We start from the raw sequence: 24,410 nt of genomic DNA on the forward strand, positions 1-24,410 counted from the left end.
CATATTTACAGTACAGTCATGAAAATATAAATGAATATCAATCTGCCAGGAACAGCAGGATTACTATAGTTTCACTCTAGTAACATAATGATTGTAATACATGTGTGTGTGTGTGTGTGTGTGCATACTGGAATGATTTCTTTGTGTAATAGTGCTGTTTTGTTGTTCTTGTGGAGAGTGTTTCTTCACTTTCTTCACTGTTATCATGTTTTCCTGAGACCCAAGAAGATCCTCGGTCAGATACAGCTGAATATTTAACACAATAATTAAAACAAGAAATATCTGCCATTTGGCAAAATAGTCAGCTTAATTGTGCAGGGCCGTGGGAAGAGGTTTTAAGTTGGGGGTGCTGTAGTAGTGGGAGGTGCATTTTTTGCGTGTCAGGTGGACACCTCTTAATAATGTCTAAGTCTAATAACAAAGTAAACACACACTAATAAGAATTAAACATATTTATACCAATCTTGTAACCAGACTCCGTTGCACATAGCAGACACGTACAAATAGCCAAGATAGTTAAACAGCTCCAAAAGGTTGTCGCGCACAGCGGACAAGAATATCCACAAAAGCAAATATTTTTAACAGCACATATAAGCCTACGTTATTTAAACTTATGGCTCTGTCAGGGCGCAGACACACACTCACAGAACACAGCTAATAAGAACATAAAAATAGCCTACGAATAATTAAAACGGTCCACATGCTGACAGCGCACACGAACATCTTAGTTTGTGCCGCAGACGCAGTTCAGAGAATCGGATCTGTTGGATTTACAACACATGAATTCATCCACTTCTCCCGAAATACATAAAAGTAAGTGGCTGGTGAACTGGGAGAAGAATAGAGTAAACTTTAAAGTTACTTACACGTGTATCTGATATGAATAAAACAACGTGTCTAATTATAATGGAAAGGATTAATATTGCCTCTTCCTTTGACATCAGTGTGTATTTTACAAACTCTAAATGTATTGTTTTTTTAGTACTTATATGTCTGAAACCTAAAATAAACAGTATGTGCTTGAAAACACTGAAAAGTTGTGATATATGACAGCTCTGAACCTATGCTCTGAACGCGCCTCTCTCTGGCTCAGCGCCAGCCAACACGTGAAAGCACATTTGAATTTAGCAGTTGATCACGTCATGCACTGGGACCAGCCTAGACTGATCACACCGGTGTGATCGTACGTACGTGCGAAAAGGTCAATAATTATTTAGTTGTGCTCAAAACCTCCTCGTGCATAAACTTCTTAGGTTAATAACAAACAGGAGGATTTAAAAAATGTTTTAATACGTTTATGTATTTATTTTTTTGCATCTGTCAGAGAGTGCTGTAATGTCTGCATTTTCCAACAGGGGTGCTGCAGCACCCCTACTTCCCACGGCCATGGAATTGTGTTACTTGCACCCGTAGTGGCTTAGCGCTACCATTGAGAATGAATGGGAGACGGTTCAGGGCCGTTCAGCTGAAGTGTGCAGCTTGAGGCCAGCAGGTGGCGCAGCTCTCTCATCATCAGCATTGGTGGTTCAGTGGTAGAATTCTCGCCTGCCACGCGGGAGGCCCGGGTTCGATTCCCGGCCAATGCAGACACACATTCTCACCTTTTAAGTGTGGAAAAAAGTAAACCCCGATACAGTTTCTGCTCTCCATTGACTTCCATAAGAATTTGTCTCCATAATAAAGGAGACCAGCAAACGTTTGGTTACCTACGTTCTTCAAAAGATCCTATTTTGTGTTTAACAGAAGAAAGAAACTCACCCTGCGTCTCAATGTTCATACTATCCATCCTAAATAGTATGTGAGATTAGAATAAGTGTGTCCCAAAGCATAGTATGATGAAACCAGTATGCCAAAAGTCCCCGGGTGGTCTACTATTTCAGGTCTATTTTTGAAGTGTGGATCCATGCACACTCTGATGACTAAAATTGCCCACAATCCATCACGCTTTGGTGAAAGATTCGTTCCAGAACTACAAACACGAATAAAACGCGTTAGAAAAACTATGAGCGTAGTAATCAGCGTAGCGCCATTTTAGCAATTCTGAGCAGTACACAGATGGTGTACGCTCTTCTGTGTCAGCCGCGCTGCGTCGATGCGCTGTTGTCTTTCAAAAATACACGTAATAAACGCATCCTTGTGGCGCGGCTGACACAGAAGAGCGTATGCCACCTGCATACTGCTCAGAATTGCTAAAATGGCGCTACGCTGAGGAGGAGGAGAGGACGTGTTGAATAAAGTCGTTATTTATACCTGCGTAGGGTTTAAATCCTAAAAAAAAGACCTTAAAGTTTTCCTCACGTTATAGCTGCAGAATAAAGTAACAGCAGTGTAAATCCACACAATCACCTAAATAATTAAATCCATTTTACAAATATAGAAATGGATAATACACTAAACCGGTAATTTATTCAATGTTTTGTTTCAGCACAAGGAATAATCAATTCATTAGTATTATTAAATATATATGAAATAACACAATGGAAGGTTTTTGTCAAGTAATAGTTTTTTGTATCTGTTGTGTGGTATTGTAAATAAACTCTTCTCTGATTTCTTTGTCATTTTGACATTGGATAAGTATGTTTAGGGCTCAAAATTATAAGATGTTTCTCTTTAGTCCCTACAAGCAATATGTTGTGGTTATATTTCCAGTTTGAAGCTACTCTAGTCACTCCAAGAGACTGTGAAGAACTCGAGCGACGGAATGTGCTTAGGGACTTTTATTTTGGCGTGTTGGTGTGACGTCATAAAGCAGCGCCGTGCTTCTGCGTCTGTGATTCGGCTGAAGAACTGTTTGAATCTTAATTCATTTAAACTGTTTAAATCGATGTAAATGGTTTAGTGACTTGTATAGTTTAACAAGCAAACTATAGTTAATTAATCATTATTGGAAGTAGCATTGAAATGCTTTATCTAACGTTAAAACGTGCTGTTTTGTGAAAGTAGGGCGCAGGTGAGTAAGTGAACAGAAAAGCTGCATCTCATTTCTGTCTCTATATCGTGAATCAGTTCATAATAAACACGAATTCAGTCGCTGAGTGAAGCTCCGAGTCAACTGAATCAAATGACTCTCTGTTCTGAATCACTTCACGCTGAACTGACTCTCGACAGATCACTGAAGCAGGGAGCCGATTCTGACTCATCCAGAGATTCAGTTCAGATTCATTCATCTTTCTGTTAATTAATCTCCTCTTAATCATGTGTGAACAGAGGAGAGACTCCTGCTGAGATCCTGTTACAGAGATGGCAGTTATTAAAGAGGAGAGTGAAGACGTGAAGATTGAAGACACCTTCAGAGTCAAACAAGAAGATACTGAGGAACACACAGGGTGGGTTTCATTCTCAAAGCTGGCGTTCATTATTACAACGTCACACATTAAGTTTGGAAAAATTACACAGAGATCGCCTGAACAAAACAATTATGTTGTGTAACATTAGACCCAGTGTCTACTTCTGAACTTCAAACAATGAAACTATTTTTTCTGTTACTTAATTATGAAACAGTATATGAAAAGCTCTTTTTGTTGTTGTTGTTGTTGTTGTTGTTGTATAAAGCAAACTGTTAGAGTTGAGTTATCTACGAAAGAGGATTAGGGCCAAGCAACTGGCCCAAAATAAAATAAAATTAAACAAAATTAAATTTTGAGAAAAATTTAGAAATAAAATGTTGAGAATAAATTGCATTTTAAGAAAAAAGTTGTTCTATTTCAAGAAAATTTGTTAAACATGGAAATAAAGTCAAAATTAAATTGTTTATGTTTCACAATTTTAATATGCGAGGATGTGTTCTGTGTGAACAGCTCCTTACTTTGCAGAAACTACACAAATCCCCCGTTTAGTGAATATTTTGTCATATTGCATTTTTTTAATCCACAGTCTCCATATCAGTTAGAAGGTCGACCAATTTAGGAAAATATGGTCAGTATATAATTAAATTGGCAATATAGTTTTTATTTTATTTTTTTTTCTTAATAAAGGAGCACTTTCTGTGTGAAGTTTCAAAAGCATTTGCAGCATATTTTGCGTACCATGATTGTTATTAACATGATAAAATCGTTTACTTTAAGTTCTAGATCGAGATGTGTGGAATAGGAAAAGACTCCAAGACCTGAAACGTGACAAAAAGAAAGGTTTAATATCTGCCAGCTTAAAGCTCAAAACAATATCGAGAAGAGATCCTGAGGTTACAGGAAGCACCAGTTTTGATGTCTGTTGCTTTGCACCATGAAACTGGTCTCTACTAGTATTTTTTTCCCTTTAGACCCGATGCCACTGAAAGAGGAGAGTCGAGAACATGATGAAATGGAAGAGAAATGTCATTATGAGAAACATAACGGGTTCATAACTGAAGAAAACTCTATTAGCTGCTCGCAGACTGAAAAGACCACGGCTCAGATCACCGAGACTGGAAGTGAATTCACCTGCCAACAGTGTGGAAGGAGTTTCGCTAGAAAAGGAAACCTTAAAGTCCACACGGGAGTTCACACCGGAGAGAGACCGTACTCGTGTGTGCTGTGCAGAGCGAGTTTCACACGCAGAGGAAGCCTTAAAGCGCACATGAGAACACACCCCGGAGAAAGCCCTTACATCTGCAAACCATGTGAGAAGAGCTTCTCAAGCAAAGAAGGCCTTAAAGCCCACATGAGACGTCACGCCGGAGGCAAGCCGTTTACATGCGATCAGTGCGGAAATAAGTTCACACGCAAAGAATCGCTCGAGTACCATGTGAGGATTCACACCAGAGAGAAGTGTTTTAAGTGTCGTCAGTGTGGAACGAGGTTCAGCGACAAAAATTCTCCTTAAGGATCATGTAATAATAGCTCACGCTGGAGAGAAGCCTTTCATGTGCGAACACTGTGGAAAGACCTGCTCAAACCAAGCGAACCTTGAAATCCACAGGAGAATTCACACCGGAGAGAAGCCCTTCACCTGCCCTCAGTGTGGAAAGAGCTTCACAGCCAAAGGAAACCTCCAGACTCACATACGGATTGAGAAGACATGCATAAGCCAGACCTTATTTCTGCACTTTGTGTGGAAAGAGTTTTAGATGGCTTTGGTAGTTTAAAATGGCACCAGAAAATATGCATCTGTGTGTAGAGGTGTTTGTTACAACTTTTGCTGTGAAATGCGGCATCGTAGATGATTTACTGTAATTAAAAGGAGAAACTGAATGAGTTAATGAATTAATTGCACTGCATTGTAGGGCTGGGACAATAAATCGATGCGTTGCGCGATTTGTGGATCGATTCTGAGATTATCGGAATGCATCGTGATTCTCTCTGGAATCGATTCTGAGCTTAGTTTTTAACAGCAGATTGCGCTGTAGGCTAGTTTTTAACCGCACACTCAAACGCTCACAAAGAAGAGCGCTTGTGCGTTCGGCTGAGTAATCTGTTTAAATGTACTTGCACATCGGCTTTTATGATGCGAGATTAACGTAAACACAGCCCACTGCAAACATCCTAGTAATTCGTTTCAGCCTTTTCGAACTTTATGAATGATTATTTTAGGTTCAAGCGGTGTGTGTGTAAGGAACTGGAAGCAAGCAGAATATGGCGGTTTCTAAAGCACACAGTGCCATCTGCTGTTCAAAACTAGGCTCAGAATCGATTTGAGAGAGAATCGCGACGCATTCCGATAATCTCAGAATTGATGCAGAATAATTTCTTGATTTGCGATGCATCGATTTATTGTCCCAGCCCTACTTCATTGTTTGATTCATCTTTAATGACAAAATTCCTATGTTTTTCATCTTGACTTGACATCAGGATTTCAATCTGGATCTTATTTGTGTTCCAGCCTTTTTCTAAAATGCTTTAACCCCCTCCCCTAGCACTTGAATATTTGTTAGAACTGTTTACACTTGGTCACTCCCTGTTTTTTCTCTGATTGGAAGTCTATCCGATTGTGAAAAGACCCAATGTAAATGCTTTCTGAAACGCTTTGGACACAGATTTACAGGTGCTGGTCATATAATTAGAATATCATCAAAAAGTTGATTTATTTCACTAATTCCATTCAAAAAGTGAAACTTGTATATTATATTCATTCATTACACACAGACTGATATATTTCAAATGTTTATTTCTTTTAATTTCTATGATTAAAATCTGACAACTAAGGAAAATCCCAAAATCATATAATTAATACATGAGCTAGCAATTAATTTTTGAACTTTAAATGATAATTTATACATATAGATACGTTTTAATATATATAACTTAAAATAATTAAACGTGTTTTCTTGAGCTTTGAAACTATGAATTATTAAATTTAGTTGATTAATTAAAAAGTATTTTCTCAAAATTTTGCAGCAGCTGCAGTGTTTTTCTTCCTTGTAAATGCATTTAAATTAATTATTTTTAATAACATCTCTGGGGCATATTTGTTTTTTGATCGTAAGAATTCAGATTTTTGTCTCTAAGTTTCTTTTGATTCCAATAGGTGGCAATAAACAGGGGAAAAAATTTTTTCTTTAAATAACCTTTAACCAAAAGGAGGCAATGGTGTCTTCAAGTGTCTCCATTTCTGACTTCTGAAGAATAAGGTATGCCTTCATTTAAAAGAGTGCTCTACACATATGTAACGGGTTGAGAATCCGTAATGTTCAGTTTGGCTCATTGGAAGTAGATAACTTTTAATGTTTTCGTATATTTTAAATGGTAAGATACGCCCACTGGCATTAAACCGTGGCTTGACATTGAGTACACCTGTGCGGCGCAATCATGAAGGTGCGTCAGGTTTTAGTGGCGTGATTAAAAAGCCTGTGGAAGTGGGGCACTGTCATTCTTCTCTGTGCTGTGTAGTAACAGGCTGCTCATTTTGATTTGCGTTGCCCTCTCTGGAGTGTGTGTGTGAAGTGGCGAGCGCAGGTAGCATCAAGTTCACTATAGCTTAAGAAATTCCTACGAGGTGCGGCCCAAGAGCGCTAGCTGCTGTTTTGTTTCGTTTTGTTATATTTACTTGTGTCACTGTTTTACTGTACTGTTCGCACGACTGACGGCAGGGACGTCGCGGTTTTGAACCGCTGTATCCATTGAGCTCTTTAACGAGCCTTGCTCGTTATGAATTGAGATATTAGACAGGCGTGTTCCATGGGCTGTTATATCAAACTAACACGCTGGTAGCTGGGTCAGTTAAAAGTAGCTTCAACGGTCTTAAAATAGTAGTAAATGACGTTTTAGTAGTTTGTGTGTATACTACTTTTGTTTTCTTTTCTTCGTAATTACAAATTTATTTGCCAGTGTATATCCACATTGATTATTTGAACTGTGATATTGAAGCTTAACAGAAGTGGGAGGGTATTTGTTTTCTTTTGGTATTGTTTCCTTTTTTTTATTTTTTTGGTGATCACTTGTTTTAACCTTTGTTCACTGATTTGCTGTGTGGTTTGTCCCTCTCTGTTAAAGTGGGTTTATTATGGTCTCTTATTAACTGTGGGTATCTAATTGGTAATTTGTATGAGATCTATTTTTAGGATGTTTTAAATTAATGATTTTCCTTGTGCGGAATAAATTTTTGTATACTTTTTGGAAAGTCACGTCTCTGTCTTTGATGCAAATCGAACCAGCAAGGGTCCTTTTGTTGTAATTCTTTTTGGTTAAATTCTCTTGTTGTGGTATTTTTATTTATTTTTTTTATTATTTACTTTCCTAGGTGGAGCAGTAACCTAGGTGTCACACACGGGTCATTAAATATCCATACAAAGGTTACACATATACATTGGAGTAAACTGATGAAAATGGTCTCATTTAACAGAAAACCCTCAAAATGTAGTATTTTTTATTGTGTTTGTTTAAAATTTTACAATTAACAAATAGTAATTTCTTTAAATTTAATTTGTTTGATTTGGCAGCAAATAAAAAAAAAGAGAACTTTCTTTGTATTACCTTCTAAACAAAAGTTACTTAACTGGAGGGAGGCAATGTGTTTTCTGAAGTCTCCAGGTTTACGCCATAAACCCAAATTATTCAAAGTGACTTATTACCAATAAAATACGGTTTTTACAATGTGTTACACTTGAATGTTCAAAATATTTATCATCTAGCTTGACCCATTTCATGTAATGTATAAGCAAAATGGCAGATTGAGGGAGCAGTCCTTGCATTTAATTTTAAACAAAGCTATTAAACTCCAAGAAGTAGCAGTACTCTCCCAGTGATTTGGCAGATGTGGATAGCACTGGGGCATCTGAGGTGCTGGACTGTGTGGCCAGCTCAGACACATGTCTTTCCAAATTGCTTTTGGCTGAGAAAACTTTTATTCTGAGCTTCTGACAGATGCTGGTGGATAGAAAAACTGTTTTCCACAGAAATGTCAACAAAATAAATAAACAAAAATTTGTGCAAGACATTATAGTATCCAAATATCCTCCCGTATATTTATTATAGTCCTTCACTTTCGCTGAAATTGGGATCTGGCACCTTTCCCAAACACCCTCGGGACGCCTCAAGACGGTATCACCATCATACGCCTTGTGCATTGTTGAGCACTTCTTAACCTCTTGTGTGTCGATCCACTGCATGAAGAAAAGCTTTATTTCCCATTTCATCTCTGTGACTGAGGTTCTGGGGAAGCCCTGGCAGTTGGTGTAGATTGTCCCAAACGCCAGTGTCTTCATAGCCAGCAAGTCCAGAAAAAGCCATAAAAGTGTCCTTTTTCAGTGGCCAGGGACGATTTGATATTAAATAAATAAAATACACAATTCAAGTGATTTATCTATCTTTATCTACACTGTAATATTCTTTTACCTTAGTAAAATGTATCAATTAAAAGTTTTGTTTTTCTTATTTTGGGGTATTCTACACTTTTTTCTAATTTGCAAATGTCTACTACATATTTTCTTATCAAGTAGAAAATAGGTGTGCTTTCATCCACTGATCCGCGGGGTCTTAAAAAGTATTAAAAGTTGATAAATCAATTTAGAGAAAATTAAGGGCCTTAAAAAGTATTAAAAAGTCTTAAATGCCATTTACCAAAGTATTAAATTTGTATCATCTTTTCATTATGTGTATTTGTCCGAATAGTGGGGTTCTGTGTAGTTTATTTATGGAATCCCGCAAGATTTGACGTCATCTGTTAGCGCGCTCACTTACTGAATGCACTGCTGTGTGATAACGCGAGGCTTGTTGATCCCGCTCTCGCTGAATTTCTAACCATTACCGCATGCTCCCAGTCCCATCCGCTCCCGCGATTTTTGGATCCGCTCCCGCAAACATTCTAATATTGTATATAATTTTAGCACATCATGGCGCCACTATCAGTCTGTGGGGTATTTAAATCCCTATTGAAATAAGCGCGGGCAGTTCTCTTTCGATTTCGCGATCGCGTGTGCACTGTGTAAAGGGAGCACATCTATATTTGTCAATAAGCTCGCAATCTGTTGAGGAGAAAATCCTCCAACATCTTGTCAGTGATCTCTCTTACTTTTGACCTGTGATCTGATCAGTCAATCTGACTTCTGCAGCTGATGTTGGATGCAGGGTTGTTGTTGTTTTTTTATACGAAATTGGGCTGCTTTTAAACTGTTGCAATGGGTTGATTTTTCCCCAGTGGGTTAAAGGTTTGAAATATTGCATAAATTACATTTAGTTGAAATGCTTGCACTGAAACATTTTGCATTGTACCTGTAATAAAACTGTGCTAAATGTTTTGGGCCACACTAGTAGGAAGCATTTGAGCTGTGTTCGGACAAATATACAAAATCAAACAATGCTTGGAGAGTGAACGAGTCCTCGCTGGCGCCGATACAGGATGGCTGCCTCCGTGACGTGCTCTGCAGTTGTTTTTGTTAGTTTGTCCTGTCTTTAGTTATATTCCTGCAATCAGTTTCACCAGGGACGAATTGCTGGACATTCGGCACCACACATCTCCCGATATATTACCGGTTTTCGACTATTCTGATGTTTTGCTGGACATTTTTGTCGGTGGAGCAGCTGCGCTGATCACACGCTTCAGGAGGAAGCGAAGACGGGGAAAAAGAGCTGACGCGCTCGTGAGACTCAGAAAACGCGGATTTCGAATGCTGTTGCCTAGCATCCATCTGACAAATCTCCGCTCTCTACCCAACAAAACGGACCACTCCTTCTGCTCTCTCAGACAAATAAGGATTTCTCACACTCTGCTGCTCTGTGTTTCACGGAAACTTGGCTGCATGACGCTATTCCGGACAGCGCGCTCCATCTGCCGGGCTTTCAGCTGTTCAGAGCGGACCGCGACACAGAATCAACGGGGAAACCGCGCGGCGGCGGGACGTGCTTTTACATCAATGAACGGTGGTGTACAGATGTAACTGTGTGTAAAAGATGTGCTGCTCAGATCTCGAAACACTCTTCATTAACTGCAAGCCGTTCTATTCGCCGCGGGAGTTTCACTCGTTCATTCTGGTGAGTGTTTACATCCCTCCTCAAGCGCACGTAAGCCTGGCTTTACAGAAACTCGCTGACCAGATCACAGAGACAGAACAACAACACCCGGACTCTGTTTTAAACATTCTTGGGGACTTTAATAAAGCCAATCTCTCCCGTGAACTGCCAAAATACAGACAGCATGTTACATGTCCCACAAGAGACAGTAATATATTGGATCACTGTTACACCACAATAAAGGATGCATACCACTCTGTTCCACGGTCAGCTTTGGGACGTTCTGATCACTGTTTGGTTCATCTTATACCGACCTACAGGCAGAAACTAAAATCAGCTAAACCTGTATTAAGGACTGTAAAAAGATGGACTAATGAAGCAGAGCAGGATTTACAATCTTGTTTTGACCTCACTGATTGGAGTGTTTTTGAAGCTGCTGCCACCGATCTGGACGAACTCACAGAGACTGTAACATCTTATATCAGTTTCTGTGAGGATATGTGTATTCCTACCAGGACTCAACTAATTTACAACAATGACAAACCGTGGTTCACAGCAAAACTCAGACAGCTCCGTCAGGCCAAAGAAGATGCTTAACAGGGGGACAATGTCCTGTATAAACAGGCTAAATACACATTGGAAAAGGAGATCAAAGTGGCAAAGAGGAATTATTCTGAAAAAATAAGGACTCAGTTCACTTTCAACGACTCAGCATCAGTGTGGAAAAGTCTGAAAGAGATCACCAATTACAAGACACCACCCCCAGCACTGTGGAGAATCAACGACTGGCAGACGATCTGAACGAGTTTTACTGCAGGTTTGAAAGAAGAACACCCATCACCTGCCCTGAACGCCTCTCCACACAACCGTTCACACCATTCACAACTCCTGCAACCCACCTTGAATGCCTCTCCAAACAATCATTCACAACTCCTGCAACCCACCCTGAACGCCTCTCCAAACAACTGCCCTCACCATTCACAACTCTTGCAACCCACCTTGAATGCCTCTCCAAACAACCGCCCCCTCACCATTCACACCTCCATCATCCCCCCTCTCCCCCACACCTGCAATATAGATAAGTGAGGATGCGGTGCGCCAGGTCTTCCGGAAGCAGAAAAGGAAAAAAGCACCAGGCCCAGACTGTGTAACACCAGCTTGTCTGAAATCCTGTGCTGACCAGCTGGCCCCCATCTTCACACAGATCTTCAACAGATCACTGGAGCTGTGCAAAGTCCCTTCATGCTTCAAACGCTCCACCATCATCCCCATCCCAAAAGAAATCCAAAATTACAGGACTAAATGACTATAGGCCTGTGGCTTTAACGTCTGTGGTCATGAAGTCATTTGAAAAAACTGGTGCTGGCCCACCTGAAGGACACTACTGGACCCTTACTGGATCCTCTTCAGTTTGCCTACAGAGCAAACAGGTCTGTGGACGATGCAGTCAACATGGGACTGCATTATGTTCTGCAACACCTAGACAGACCAGGGACTTATGTGAGAATCCTGTTTGTGGACTTCAGCTCGGCCTTTAACACGACGATCCCCAACCTCCTCCTGCCCAAACTAACTCAGCTCTCTGTGCCCACCTCCGTCTGTCAGTGGATCAACAGCTTCCTGACAGACAGGCAGCAGCTAGTGAGGCTGGGAAAATACACATCCAGCACCCATACAATCAGCACCGGAGCTCCTCAGGGCTGCGTTCTCTCCCCACTGCTCTTCTCCCTGTACACTAACGATTGCAAATCTAAGGACCCCTCTGTCAAGCTCCTGAAGTTTGCAGATGACACCACACTCATCGGCCACATTCAGGACGGTGACAAGTCTGCTTACAGGAAGAAGGTTAAAGAGCTGGCTGTCTGGTGTACTCTCAACAACCTGGAGCTCAACACACTCAAAACAGTGGAGATGATCGTGGACTTCAGGAGAAACCCCCCTGCACTCCCCCCACTCACCATCATGAACAGCACTGTGACTGCAGTGGAGTCATTCAGGTTCCTGGGCACAACTTTCTCTCAGGACCTGAAGTGGGACATTCACATTGACTCCATAGTGAAAAAGGCCCAGCAGAGGTTGTACTTCCTTCGCCAGCTGAGGAAGTTTAACCTGCCACAGGAGCTGTGAGAGCTGCTGAGAGAATCATCGGTACAACCCTCCCGTCTATTCAAGAACTGTACTTATCCAGAGTGAGCAAAAGGGCTGGCAAAATCACTCTGGACCCCTCACATCCAGCACACTCTCTGTTTGAACTGTTGCCATCTGGTCGACGCTACAGAGCACTGAGCACCAGAACGACCAGACACAGGAAACAGTTTCTTCCCCCAGGCAATCCATCTAATGAACACTTGATAATAACTGTGGAACACATTACACTATTTATATTTACAGACACATACACTTATTATCTAACACACATACTTAGTGTACACTTAAATTATTATTTTTTTGCACATAATATACCTGTACATACATAACTGCTCGTTGTAATATATCTGCCATACAATTGTCAATTTGTATATTGTCATTCCTTACCTACTGATTTGTATTTTTTGTATTTTTTATTCTTTTATTGTGTGTTTTTTGTTCTGTCGCTGTCATTCTGTTGCACTGCAGAAGCTTCTGTCACGAAAACAAATTCCTCGTATGTGTAAACATACCTGGCAATAAAGCTCATTCTGATTCTGATTCTGATTATGATAAATGTGTATAATAGTGACTGTAAAATATGTATTTTAGGGATGGAAATGACCTTTTTATTTTTGGGACATGGTAATTGCGCTAATTTTTTTTTTTTATTTTTTTTTTTTTTTTACCGCATTGGGCTTGGGATACACAATTAAAAGGATGTAATAGTTGTGATCATTATTTTACCATGATCATTCACACTTGATCAGGTGCAGTACTGACACTATCAAATCAAGCACTCCGTAATCACAGGTAAACTGTCTGATCAGTCAGATCTTTGTCATGAGAAGTGTTCCACAAAACAGCTATGGTTTGCAGACAGTTATAAGAGCTGATGTTACAAATACATCTTTTGGATACTGTATGAACTCATTGTCCCGTCAGCTTGGAGAGCTTTATTTTCCCTTCACAATAAGTTTTGTCAGTTGTTTTGTTTATTGGTCTAATTCTTGTTTCTTGGGTTACATTGGTTAGTCACTCAGTTAATTATCTTGTGCTTCGTTCCCACCCTTCTGAATTATGTTGTATTGATAAGGAGTTATCACAAAGTCGGTCTGTTTAGTTGTGCTATCTAAAAATAAATAAAGACCAATAAAAAAAATAAGTTAAAGTGTCGCCGTTGTAACCGGTTAAAACTTGGAGTGGCGATGAGGTCTCAAAATAAAACAAAAGATTCTTAAAAAACTGTTGTTAAAAGGTATTAAATTTTACTCCATGATTCCTGTATATACCCTGATCATGAACATTAATAGAAAACTGCATGTGACTAAAATATAATCAAAATCCCATAATGTAAAAGATGAAGTGCTATGCCGGCTATTTTCAGTAAGACAATATAAGTTGATTAGATGGCGATGCGGAGCTAAAATGCAAAATCTTTGCCCTCTTTCTCTCTTCACCATTCCCACACCTCAGACCTCAAATACATAAAGTATTACCTTTTTAGACAGTTTTTGAAGTAAAGAATAAAGAAAATACTATTTCCAGTACTTTATTTACCCTCGTAAGATCACAAGTATCCTTGTAAGATCAACTCTCATTGGATCCATGCAAATCTCATAGGTGACCCATTTCAACCTCAAAAAAGTGAGTTGTCACTGAAAGGTGAGTTTGCATCTATAGCACTACATGCACACAACACTCAAAGAAGGTCAGCACAGATTTGGCAGAACTCGCTGCAGAAGCCTGGGTGGGTGTCGAGTTCCCCTCTTCTTCCTCGACATACATATCCTACAGGTTAGCAAAGAAAGAAGAACATTTATATTCCAATGTTCATTATTTTTGTAATGTTTTAATTCATCACTGAAAGCAAAACACCCCATGGCAACAACTAACACTGCATACCTGGAATACAGTTTTTGAATATGTCTCCAATTTGCATACAAGTTTCCAGTGTCAGGACCGGGGCTCAAACCTGGGTCTCTGATGCCAGAGTCTGAATTTCTACCGCTGAGCCACAGGAAGTAGTTGAACCCAATAGTCAGACGCCTTGTTAACTTAACTCAGAGGAGTTTATTTAACAAAAACAGCAAAAGGGGACAAAAAATCCTTTGTATAGAGTTAGGTTGCAAAACAGAAAAATCCTCAGACCAGAAAGGGTCAAAAATAGTAAAAGTCTCCAAAACAAAAACTCAGAGAAAAAACAGCAAAACTATTCACAGGAAAACAATTCAAAAATACTTTCAAAGAATAGATCTTGGAACTTAGAGCAGACTTAACGGCAGCAACTGCTTAGGAACAATAATAACCAAGCAAAGAGATGCAAAGGAAGTGATCAGCTTAAATAGACAGCCCAGAATGAGAAACATGTGAAAACAATAACACTGATTACGAAAGGCACAATGTTGACGAGAGTGCACACTGGGGACCTCTAGTGGCCAAAATAAACACATTGCAAAACAAAGGCTCTGACAGGACCCCTCCCTCTAGGAACGGCTCCTGACGTTCCCTCCAGGACAACTGGGCTTGCGAGCGTAAAATTCTTGCACTAGTTTGGGGTCTAAGATGTCCTTGGCAGGGACCATAGCCTTCCCAGTCCACAAGATACTGCCGGGACCCACGTACTTGACGGACATCTAGTATTCTGTGGACTGTGTAAGCTGGCTGGCCCCCGATGATACGAGGAGGAGGAGGTCTTCCTGTCGCAAGAAAAGGAGAAGACAAAACAGGTTTTAACAGGGAGACATGAAAAGTTGGATTAATTTTCAAAGACTTAGGCAAGTACAATTGATAGGTAACTGGGTTCACTTTCCTGGCAATCTTGAAGGGGCCGATGAATCTCTGGGAAAGTTTGCGGGATTACTCCACCCGCAAGGGAATGTTCTTAGTGGAGAGCCAGACTCTTTGGCCAGGGCGCAGAGTGGGGGCAGGTCTGCGTCTGCGATTAGCCTGGCGCTGGTACTGCTGAGAGGCCCTAAGGAGCTTGAGTCTGGCTTTTTTCCATGTCTGGCGGCAGCGTTTAACAAATTGATGAGCAGAGGGAACTGCAACCTCCACCTCTTGTTCAGGGAATAGTGGAGGGGTGTACCCGAACTGGCACTCGAAAGGGGACATGCCTGTTGCAGAGGAGCGAAGGGTATTGTGTGCGTATTCTGCCCACATGATGAATGAAGACCAAGAGGAAGGATTGTTAGCTGCCATACATCTCAGTGTAGTCTCAAGATCTTGATTAAACCGCTCTGTTTGTCCATTGGACTCTGGGTGAAACCCAGAAGACAGGCTCACTGTAGCCCCCAGAGATTGACAAAAAGCCCGCCAGAATCGGGAGGAAAACTGGGGTCCTCGATCAGAGACGATGTCTTGTGGAATTCCAAAGACTCTGAACACATGATTTATGACCAATTCAGCAGTTTGTTTTGCAGTGGGTAGTTTAGGCAGAGGAATAAATCTGGTGGCCTTGGAAAATCTATCTACTAGGACCATGATAGTGGTGTTGCCTTGTGATGGTGGAAGACCAGTGATAAAATCCATGGAAAGATGGGACCAAGGTCTATGAGGTATGGAGAGAGGGTGCAATAGCCCTTGAGGAGAGCTGTGAGAGATTTTATTTTGGTTGCATGTGGGACATGCGTTCACAAACGCGGTCACATCCTCCTTGATAGTTGGCCACCAAAATCGTCTTTGGAGGAACTCAAGAGTGCGTGAGGTACCAGGATGACAAGTGAGACGAGAGGAGTGTCCCCACTGGAGGATCTGAGAGCGGACAGCTTTAGGGACAAAACAGACAGTGGGTTGGCCCCCCTCCTGGGTCTGGTTCTCTAGCTTGGGCTTGTTTTACTGTATCTTCCAGATTCCACCTGATAGGAGCTAAGATCTTGGAACTTGGGATAATTGGTGCAACACAATCTTCCTGTGGAGTTTTAACATATGCTCGGGACAAAAGCATCAGGCTTAAGGTTCTTAGAGCCAGGGCGGGTAGGAGGACAAGATGAACTGGAATCTATTGAAAAATAAGGACCAACGTGCCTGGCGGGGGTTGAGTCGCTTTGCCTGCTGAATATATTCCAGAGTTTTTGTGGTCCGTGAGTACTTGGAATGGGTGTTTGGCCCCCTCAAGCCAATGTCTCCACTCTTCAAGCGCTAGCTTGACTGCCAGTAACTCTCGATCCCCTACATGATAGTTCCTCTCAGTTGGTGTAAGGCGGTGGGAAAGGAATGCACATGGATGCAGCTTGTTGTCCTCTCCTCTCTGGGATAATACAGCTCCAACCCCTACATCTGAAGCATCGACTTCCACGATGAATGGTCTATCTGGGTTAGGGAGAATGAGAATAGGTGCAGAGGTGAAATACTTCTTTAGTTTGTTGAAAGCCAACTCTGCTTCAGGTCCCCAAGAAAAGCTGGTTGTGTTCCCCTTGGTGAGAGCAGATAAAGGAGCCGCCACAGTACTAAAGTTCCGGATGAATTTGCGATAAAAATTGGCAAAGCCAAGGAAACGCTTGGTACCTCTTTTACCGATGAGGGGGAGGCCCAATCCACAACAGCTTGAACCTTTTGAGGATCCATTTGTATTTGGCCAGGCTTGATGATGAACCCCAGGAACTGAACCTTGGTCACATGAAACTCACATTTCTCAGGTTTAACATAAAGATGGTTATCAAGAAGGCGTCTCAGAACCTTACTGACGTGTCTTACATGCTCTTGGAGGGAACTCGAGAAGATGAGGATATCATCTAAGTAGACAAAAACAAATTGGTTTTAACATGTCTCTGAGAACATCATTGATGAGAGCTTGAAATACTGCGGGAGCATTAGTGAGACCAAAGGGCATAACTAAATATTCATAGTGCCCAGTGGGCGTGTTGAAGGCAGTTTTCCACTCATCTCCTTGCCTAATGCGAACAAGATGGTAGGCATTGCGTAAGTCAAGCTTAGTGAAGATGGAGGCTTCTTGCAGAATTTCAAATGCAGTTGTCATTAGTGGCAAGGGATAGCGGTTTCGAATGGTTATCTTATTAAGGCCCCTGTAATCAATACATGGTCGAAGTCCGCCATCCTTCTTCCCAACAAAAAAAGAATCCGGCTCCAGCAGGGGAAGTGGATGGTTGGATGATGCCTGCCACAAGAGCTTCATTAATGTATCTGTCCATAGCAGTTCGTTCAGGGGGAGACAAAGAGAATATACGACCTCTAGGGGGACAGGTACCCGGGAGTAACTCAATGGCGCAGTCATAAGGCCGATGAGGTGGTAAGGAGGTGGCCTTCCTTTTACTGAACACTGCTTTGAGGTGGTGGTACTGAGCAGGGACTTGAGACAGATCTAGGGTTTCTTTGGACTCGAGAATAAGGTCAGGGGGGTTCTGGGCCAAGCATTTAGTGTGACAGGTGGGACCCCAACTGAGAACAGTGCCAGTGGACCAGTCAAAGTGTGGATTATGCTGGAGAAGCCATGGGTGTCCGAGGATAACAGAGAACTCTGGAGACTGTATAAGGTTAAAGCACATTCTCTCCTGGTGCTGGTAAGTGGTGAGACCAAGGAGAGAGGTGAGGTGGGTTACTTTCCCGGGAGACAATGGTCTTCCATCCAAGGCTGTCACAGTTAGGGGTGCAGGAAGAGAATAAGTAGGGATCTGAAGACTCTTAGCAAGAGAAACATCCATGAAATTCCCGGCAGCGCCAGAATCAATCAATGCCTCGAGTGGGTGTTTTTGTTCTCTCCAAGTGAGTGTGATAGGAAGGAACAGCCCAGAGTTGGAAGGTGAAGTGGTGCGTGTAACTCCCGTCACAGTCCTTCCTTGCCTGTACGGGACTGGGCGTTTCCCGAAAGCTCGGGGCAGGTGGAGCGAAAATGACCATACAATCCACAATATAGACAACAGCGCTCTCTCATACGACGGTCTCGTTCCAAGCGGGGAAAGCCTAGCCCTACCCAATTGCATGGGTTCCGAAGTATCTTGGGGCACTGGTGGCATTTGAGCAAGAGCTGGACTGGCAGACAATGAGGAAACAGATGGCCGATTCCTACTTCTCTCTCTCAGACGATTATCCAGCCGGATTGCTTGATCCATAAGGGTTTCCAGATCAACAGCAGGTTCTCTGGTAGCCAGATCATCCTTGATTGCCTCTGACAGACCATTCAGGAAACACACCATGAGGGCCTCATTGTTCCAACCACTCCCTGCTGCAACGGTCCGAAACTGAATGGCATATTCAGCTGCACTGCCATTACCTTGACGGAGGGTGAGAAGTCTCTCTTTGAGGCTTGTCGGCCACTGAAGGGGTGATCGAAGACTCGCTTGAACTCCTTTTCGAATGCGGAATAACTTGTACAGAAGGGGGCTTGTGCCTTCCAGACCGCGGTTGCCCAAGAAAGAGCTTTGCCAGAAAGGAGGGTGATTACGTATGCGATCTTGGCTCGATCTGAGGGGAAGGACGATGGTTGTAGTTCAAACGTGAGAGAGCATTGAGTCAGGAACCCATCACATGCACTGGGGTCACCTGAGAAATGTGTTGTGGTGGGAGGTAGGCGGGGTTCACTTAGAGGAGAGAGCACTCGAGAATCTGGAAGGGGTACAGAGGCAGCAGGAGAAGCAGTAACTGAGGTAGAGGGCAGCCGGTCAAAGATCTGACGGACAGAAGTCATGAGATCAGACAGCAACTGGGAGTGTCTAGTCATCAAAGTCTCCTGCTGAGCTAGTGCTGACTCATGGCGTTGGACTGTGGACTCATACTGAGCAACGGTAGCAAGGAGTTCTTGAGGATTTGGCGCCTCTGGGTTCATAATGTGGCTTGGTTATTCTGTCAGGACCGGGGATCAAACCTGGGTCTCTGATGCCAGAGTCTGAATTTCTACCGCTGAGCCATAGGAGGTAGTTGAACCCAATAGTCAGACGCCTTGTTAACTTAACTCAGAGGAGTTTATTTAACAAAAAACAGCAAAAAGGGGACAAAAAAATCCTTTGTATAGAGTTAGGTTGCAAAACAGAAAAATCCTCAGACCAGAAAGGGTCAAAAATAGTAAAAGTCTCCAAAACAAAAACTCAGAGAAAAAATAGCAAAACTATTCACAGGAAAACAATTCAAAAATACTTTCAAAGAATAGACCTTGGAACTTAGAGCAGACTTACGGCAGCAACTTGCTTAGGAACAATAATAACCAAGCAAAGATGCAAAGGAAGTGATCAGCTTAAAAAGACAGCCCAGAATGAGAAACATGTGAAAACAATAACACTGATTACGAAAGGCACAATGTTGACGTAAAAACACACAAAAGACAACTAAAATACAAAACAACAAATTTCAAAACAAATCCTTTAATAACCAGTCTGTACATTTTGTAGAACTCCGCCTTGTAGTATGAGGAGAAAGCACTCCAATTTGTGACACCAGAGACATGTCAAAGTACACACATTCAAAAATCCACAAGGCTGGAATTCATTAACCGGCCGTTGAAGCAAATAACATGAGAATTTCTTATGCTTTTTTTAAAATACATAAGGTATGCAAAAACTACTAGGGAACACTTTCTGTCAAGCCAAAGAAAATGGGCTCTTCTTCTGAAGGCTTCTTTTGTCACAAGGTCTCTGAAGTGAGTGCACACAAGGGCCAGTGTCAGAATTGGCTCATCACCCTCCTGGAGAACAACATCAATAAAAATGTCCTCCAGAACAGATGCTGGCAACTGTAAGCAAACAAAAAGGAGAAATATGAAGATATTGGCTCCAGTGCCCAGTTTTTGAATTGATCTGTCTTTGTTCTGGTCATGCATGTTTGAAGTGGGTTATATAAAAAATAAAAAACCCCAAAGGATAATGGCCCATCTGTTTTCATTGTGAAGTAAATAACAGGGTGATCGGGACCCAGGTGAAGTCAAGATGGAATAAAAACCACATACTCCCTGTAAAAGGAATACAAAGACCAGTATACTGAGAGCAGTGTTTGGTGTAACTAGTTACTAGTTACTGTAATTTAATAACAGTTACTTCATATGTAATTGGACTTAACACTGTGTATAGACTGTAGAACATTTATACACAATTAAATAGTGGATTTAACATCAGCATTTAAAGTCTAACCTTAAAATGCATGCTTTTTATGTACCCTTCTCACTTTAAATACTTTGTTCAATTCTCACAATAAACTAGTTGTGTATAAGCATGAATATTGCTGGGATATTGCCTGTTTATTATTACTTAAAAAGCAACATCACTGATGAAATTAACAGGGCAGATCTTCTTAAAATGTGTACAACAGGAACATTTTGAGCACAGATCTAAAAAGGAAGAGCGTTTATAAAAACAGTTTCAACTATGTTGAGCCTGTGCCTTTTTTTTGGGAAGTGATGAAAATGGAAAGGAGTGCTTTGCCCAGTATATTCCTATCCATGAGACACTGTCCACACTGTTCAAAAATGAAACAGTTTTTAGTTGTGGTAAAAAAAAAAAAAAAAACTGCTTATTTTCAATTCAAGTTTATTTGTATAGCGCTTTTTACGATACAGATCATTGCAAAGCAACTTTACAGAAAATTAAGTTTCTACAATATTTAGTAGTAGCTTATCAGTGGTGACTGTCAGTTTATGTGTATACGGCAGAAATGTTCAGAAAAATCAATAAAAGACGTAAACAACGTAAACTTATAAAAAATAGTTATAATCTGAATTTTGTCTAAACTGTAGTTTGTTTCTTAAATGTCCTAGTTCATTACATTCAGTCCATACCTTCCTTTGTCAATTGCTTGATACATTTTTTGCTGACTACATGTTTTCTATATAGCTGTAAATAGTTGATTTGTGTTCCCCCCAGTTCGTATGGTGTCGACCGATATATCGGCCAATATTAGTCATTTTTCAAATATCGGCATCGGCCGATAAGTTTTTCTGCTTGACCGATGTGTTTGAGGCGGGACTTTATTTTGACGGCGCTGAGAGTGGCAGTGCCTGAGTGCCAGTGCTTCACACTCTCTCTCTTGTTTGTCGTCATTAACAGTTCTGTCTAACACAGATAGAAGTCTGTCTAATAATCAGATAGAATGGTTAAACAAAGAAATTAATGTATATAGAAAGTATTATAACGATTGCTTTTATATTATTAGTAATAGAAAGGCAAACATTATATTACTTTCTCGTTTCCTGTCAGCATTAGGCAAATATGCATTTATATAATTTAAACAAATCTTTAAATGATTAATGAACATTTAATTTCACAAACCTTACAAACTCAGTCGAATCCAGCTGTGAGATCTTGTGAAGTGTGTATGTGTATCCAGCATGATCACGTGTTCTCTGCGTGATGGTCAGTCTGTGTGAATTGAATGCTTTAAACTATAAACTCATGATTTCAAATTATACTGCACTTTATGCATTTGCCCACTGTCATATTCATGTCATTTTCACTGTGTGCTGTATGTAAAATGATTGTTACCCTGAGTTTATTTGAAAAATATGATTCCCACAAAACACAAACAACACAGAATACCCACTTCCCACCAGTTTACACTTCTTACTAACTATTAAATTAAAAATATATATAATAATTATTTGTGAAAAATACTGTCATCTAAAGTATAAGCATGTTTCTTTTACACATTTTTTAATCCATTGTCAAATGATTTCAAATTTCTTAAATATTAATAATAATAATTGAACCTCCCAGTGACCAGGTGATGATGCTGACCCCTGACAGCGTGAGGAGATCCTTTAGCAGGATCAATGCACGCAAAGCTCCGGGTCCTGACAACATCCCTGGGTGTGTATGTACTGAGAGACTGTGCAGCAGAACTCACTGATGTCTTCACAGACATTTTCAACATCTCACTTAGTCAGGCTGTTGTTCCCACATGTTTCAAAACTACCACCATTATTCCAGTCCCGAAGAAGCCATCTCCATCCTGCTTCAATGACTACCGTCCTGTTGCACTTACTCCCATCCTCATGAAGTGCTTCGAACGGCTAGTCATGCACCATATCAAGTCTGCCCTCCCCTCCTCCTTGGACCCATTCCAGTTTGCATATCGGTCCAACCGGTCGACCGATGATGCCATCTCAACTACCCTCCACTCAGCACTCACACATCTAGAGAAAAAAAGACGACTCATACGTCAGAATGCTGCTGTTCATAGACTTTAGTTCAGCATTCAACACAATCATCCCTCAACAGCTCATTCACAAACTGGTCGAGCTGGGGCTCAACACTACCCCCCCAAACCTGCTTTTGGATTTTCTGACTGGAAGACCTCAGGCAGTACGTGTCGGCAGCAACACATCCAGCACCATAACACTGAACACTGGAGCCCCCCAAGGATGTGTGCTGAGCCCCCTCCTCTTCACTCTGCTGACCCACGACTGCACACCGTCACACAACTCCAACCTCTTCATCAAGTTTGCGGATGACACGACTGTGGTGGGTCTCATTAGCAACTGAGATGAGACAAACTACAGGAGCGAGGTGAGCCGCCTGGCCGGGTGGTGCAGTGACAACAATCTCTCTCTGAACGTGGAGAAGATGAAGGAGATTGTTGTTGACTTCAGGAGAGCGCACACTCAGCATGTTCCTCTGACCATCAACGGTGCGACTGTGGAGAGAGTGAGCAGGCACCAAGTTCCTGGGTGCACACATCACAGAGGACCTCTACTGGACTGACAACACTGCAGCACTGGCCAAGAAATCACAGCAGCGTCTCTACTTCCTCCGCAAACTGAGGAGAGCCAGAGCCCCACCCCCCATCATGTGCACCTTCTACAGAGGCACCATCGAGAGCATTCTGACCAGCTGCATCACTGTGTGGTATGGCGCCTGCAACGCGTCCTGCCGGAAGACTCTGCAACGCATAGTGAGAGCAGCTGAGAAGATCATTGGTGTCTCTCTACCCTCCCTCCAGGACATTTACGGAACCCGTCTCACTCGCAAAGCCCTCTGCATTGCAGGTGATCCCACACACCTCTCACACAGCTTCTTCAGTCTGCTGCCATCAGGGAGGAGACTGCGGAGTCTCCAGGCCAGGACCAGCAGACTGAAGGACAGCTTCATCCATCAGGCTGTCAGGAAGTTGAACTCGCTCCCGAACTTGCCCCCCCCCCTTCCCTCTTCTGCCCCGGCACCACTATGAACCCCCACCCCAGATCCCACATCCCCAGGTCCTTCCACCCCCCCCCTCCCTCTAACATACGATGACATGCACCAGTCACTTCGTGCAGCATTGGTCTGCTCACTACCTCATTCACCATGGAACTGACGTCATTCTACCACCTCATCAGTCAGTTTAAATAAAATAACTGCTCTTGAGCCCTTTGTCACTTTAATCACTGAATAAGCTATTTTTTATGCACTAAAAATCTTTTTATCTGCACTGTTTGTTCACTGGTTTGCACTCTATCTGCCATGTGCCTTGCGCTGCTTTTATTTAACCTTATTTTTATTTTATTTTTTCTATTATGTCTTTTTTACATTCCCTTATTGTATAGTTTTTATCTTATATTTTATATTTGATCTAGATTTTTAGGCTCTACTGTTAGTGTTTTATCTGTATGCACCGGGGGTCTGAGAGTAACGCAATTTCGATTCTCTGTATGTATGTACTGTACATGTGGAAGAATCGACAATAAAGCAGACTTGACTTGACTTGACTGTAAAAATCATATCTACTTTATATCGGCTGTCGGCCCCCTGTTTACCAAGATATCGGTATCGGCTGTCAAAAAACACATATCGGTCGACCACTAGTGCAAAGGGTTAATGTACTTTGTAATTACTGTTTGTGGAAATGTTGGAAAACTTGTAGATGTAATTTAAACAATCCAATCTAATTTATGAATATTCTGCCTTTTATTTACCTGACTCTTGATCGCAGTCAGATCAAAACTGTCAGTTGTTTTTATATTTAAAAATGAAGATGTAAAAATACATTATATCGACATGGACAATG

General features: G+C 41.5%; 1 protein-coding gene, 1 long non-coding RNA gene and 1 other non-coding gene across 4 annotated transcripts; 2 read left to right on the top strand and 1 right to left on the bottom strand.

Moving 5' to 3' along the window:
• Positions 1 to 1,515: 1,515 nt before the first annotated feature.
• On the top strand, positions 1,516 to 1,586 carry trnag-gcc. The gene has a single exon. It is a non-coding gene; the product is annotated as a tRNA-Gly (tRNA).
• A 1,157-nt stretch (positions 1,587 to 2,743) lies between these two features.
• On the top strand, positions 2,744 to 5,103 carry LOC122136630 (gastrula zinc finger protein XlCGF49.1-like). Of its 2 annotated transcripts, none has more exons than XM_042721024.1 (2): positions 2,744 to 3,326; positions 4,362 to 5,103. In XM_042721024.1, the coding sequence occupies exons 1-2, from the start codon at positions 3,241 to 3,243 to the stop codon at positions 4,798 to 4,800; spliced, it is 525 nt and encodes a 174-aa protein (XP_042576958.1). In that variant the 5' UTR covers positions 2,744 to 3,240; the 3' UTR covers positions 4,801 to 5,103. The 2 variants fall into 2 exon arrangements, with proteins under 2 accessions (XP_042576958.1, XP_042576957.1); XM_042721023.1 differs by having other exon boundaries at positions 4,259 to 5,091.
• Positions 5,104 to 14,024: 8,921 nt separating this feature from the next.
• LOC122136637 lies at positions 14,025 to 14,442 on the bottom strand. The gene is made up of 2 exons (XR_006154283.1): positions 14,394 to 14,442; positions 14,025 to 14,279 (listed from the first exon to the last, which is right to left on the bottom strand). It is a non-coding gene; the product is annotated as an uncharacterized LOC122136637 (long non-coding RNA).
• Positions 14,443 to 24,410: the final 9,968 nt, after the last annotated feature.

Source organism: Cyprinus carpio, chromosome B3 (assembly GCF_018340385.1).
Source record: "Cyprinus carpio isolate SPL01 chromosome B3, ASM1834038v1, whole genome shotgun sequence".
Taxonomy (NCBI): domain Eukaryota; kingdom Metazoa; phylum Chordata; class Actinopteri; order Cypriniformes; family Cyprinidae; genus Cyprinus; species Cyprinus carpio.

Coding starts and splice junctions, on each gene's coding strand:
- LOC122136630 (XM_042721023.1), top strand. CDS start 4,264: ATGCCACTGAAAGAGGAGAGTCGAGAACATGATGAAATGGAAGAGAAA.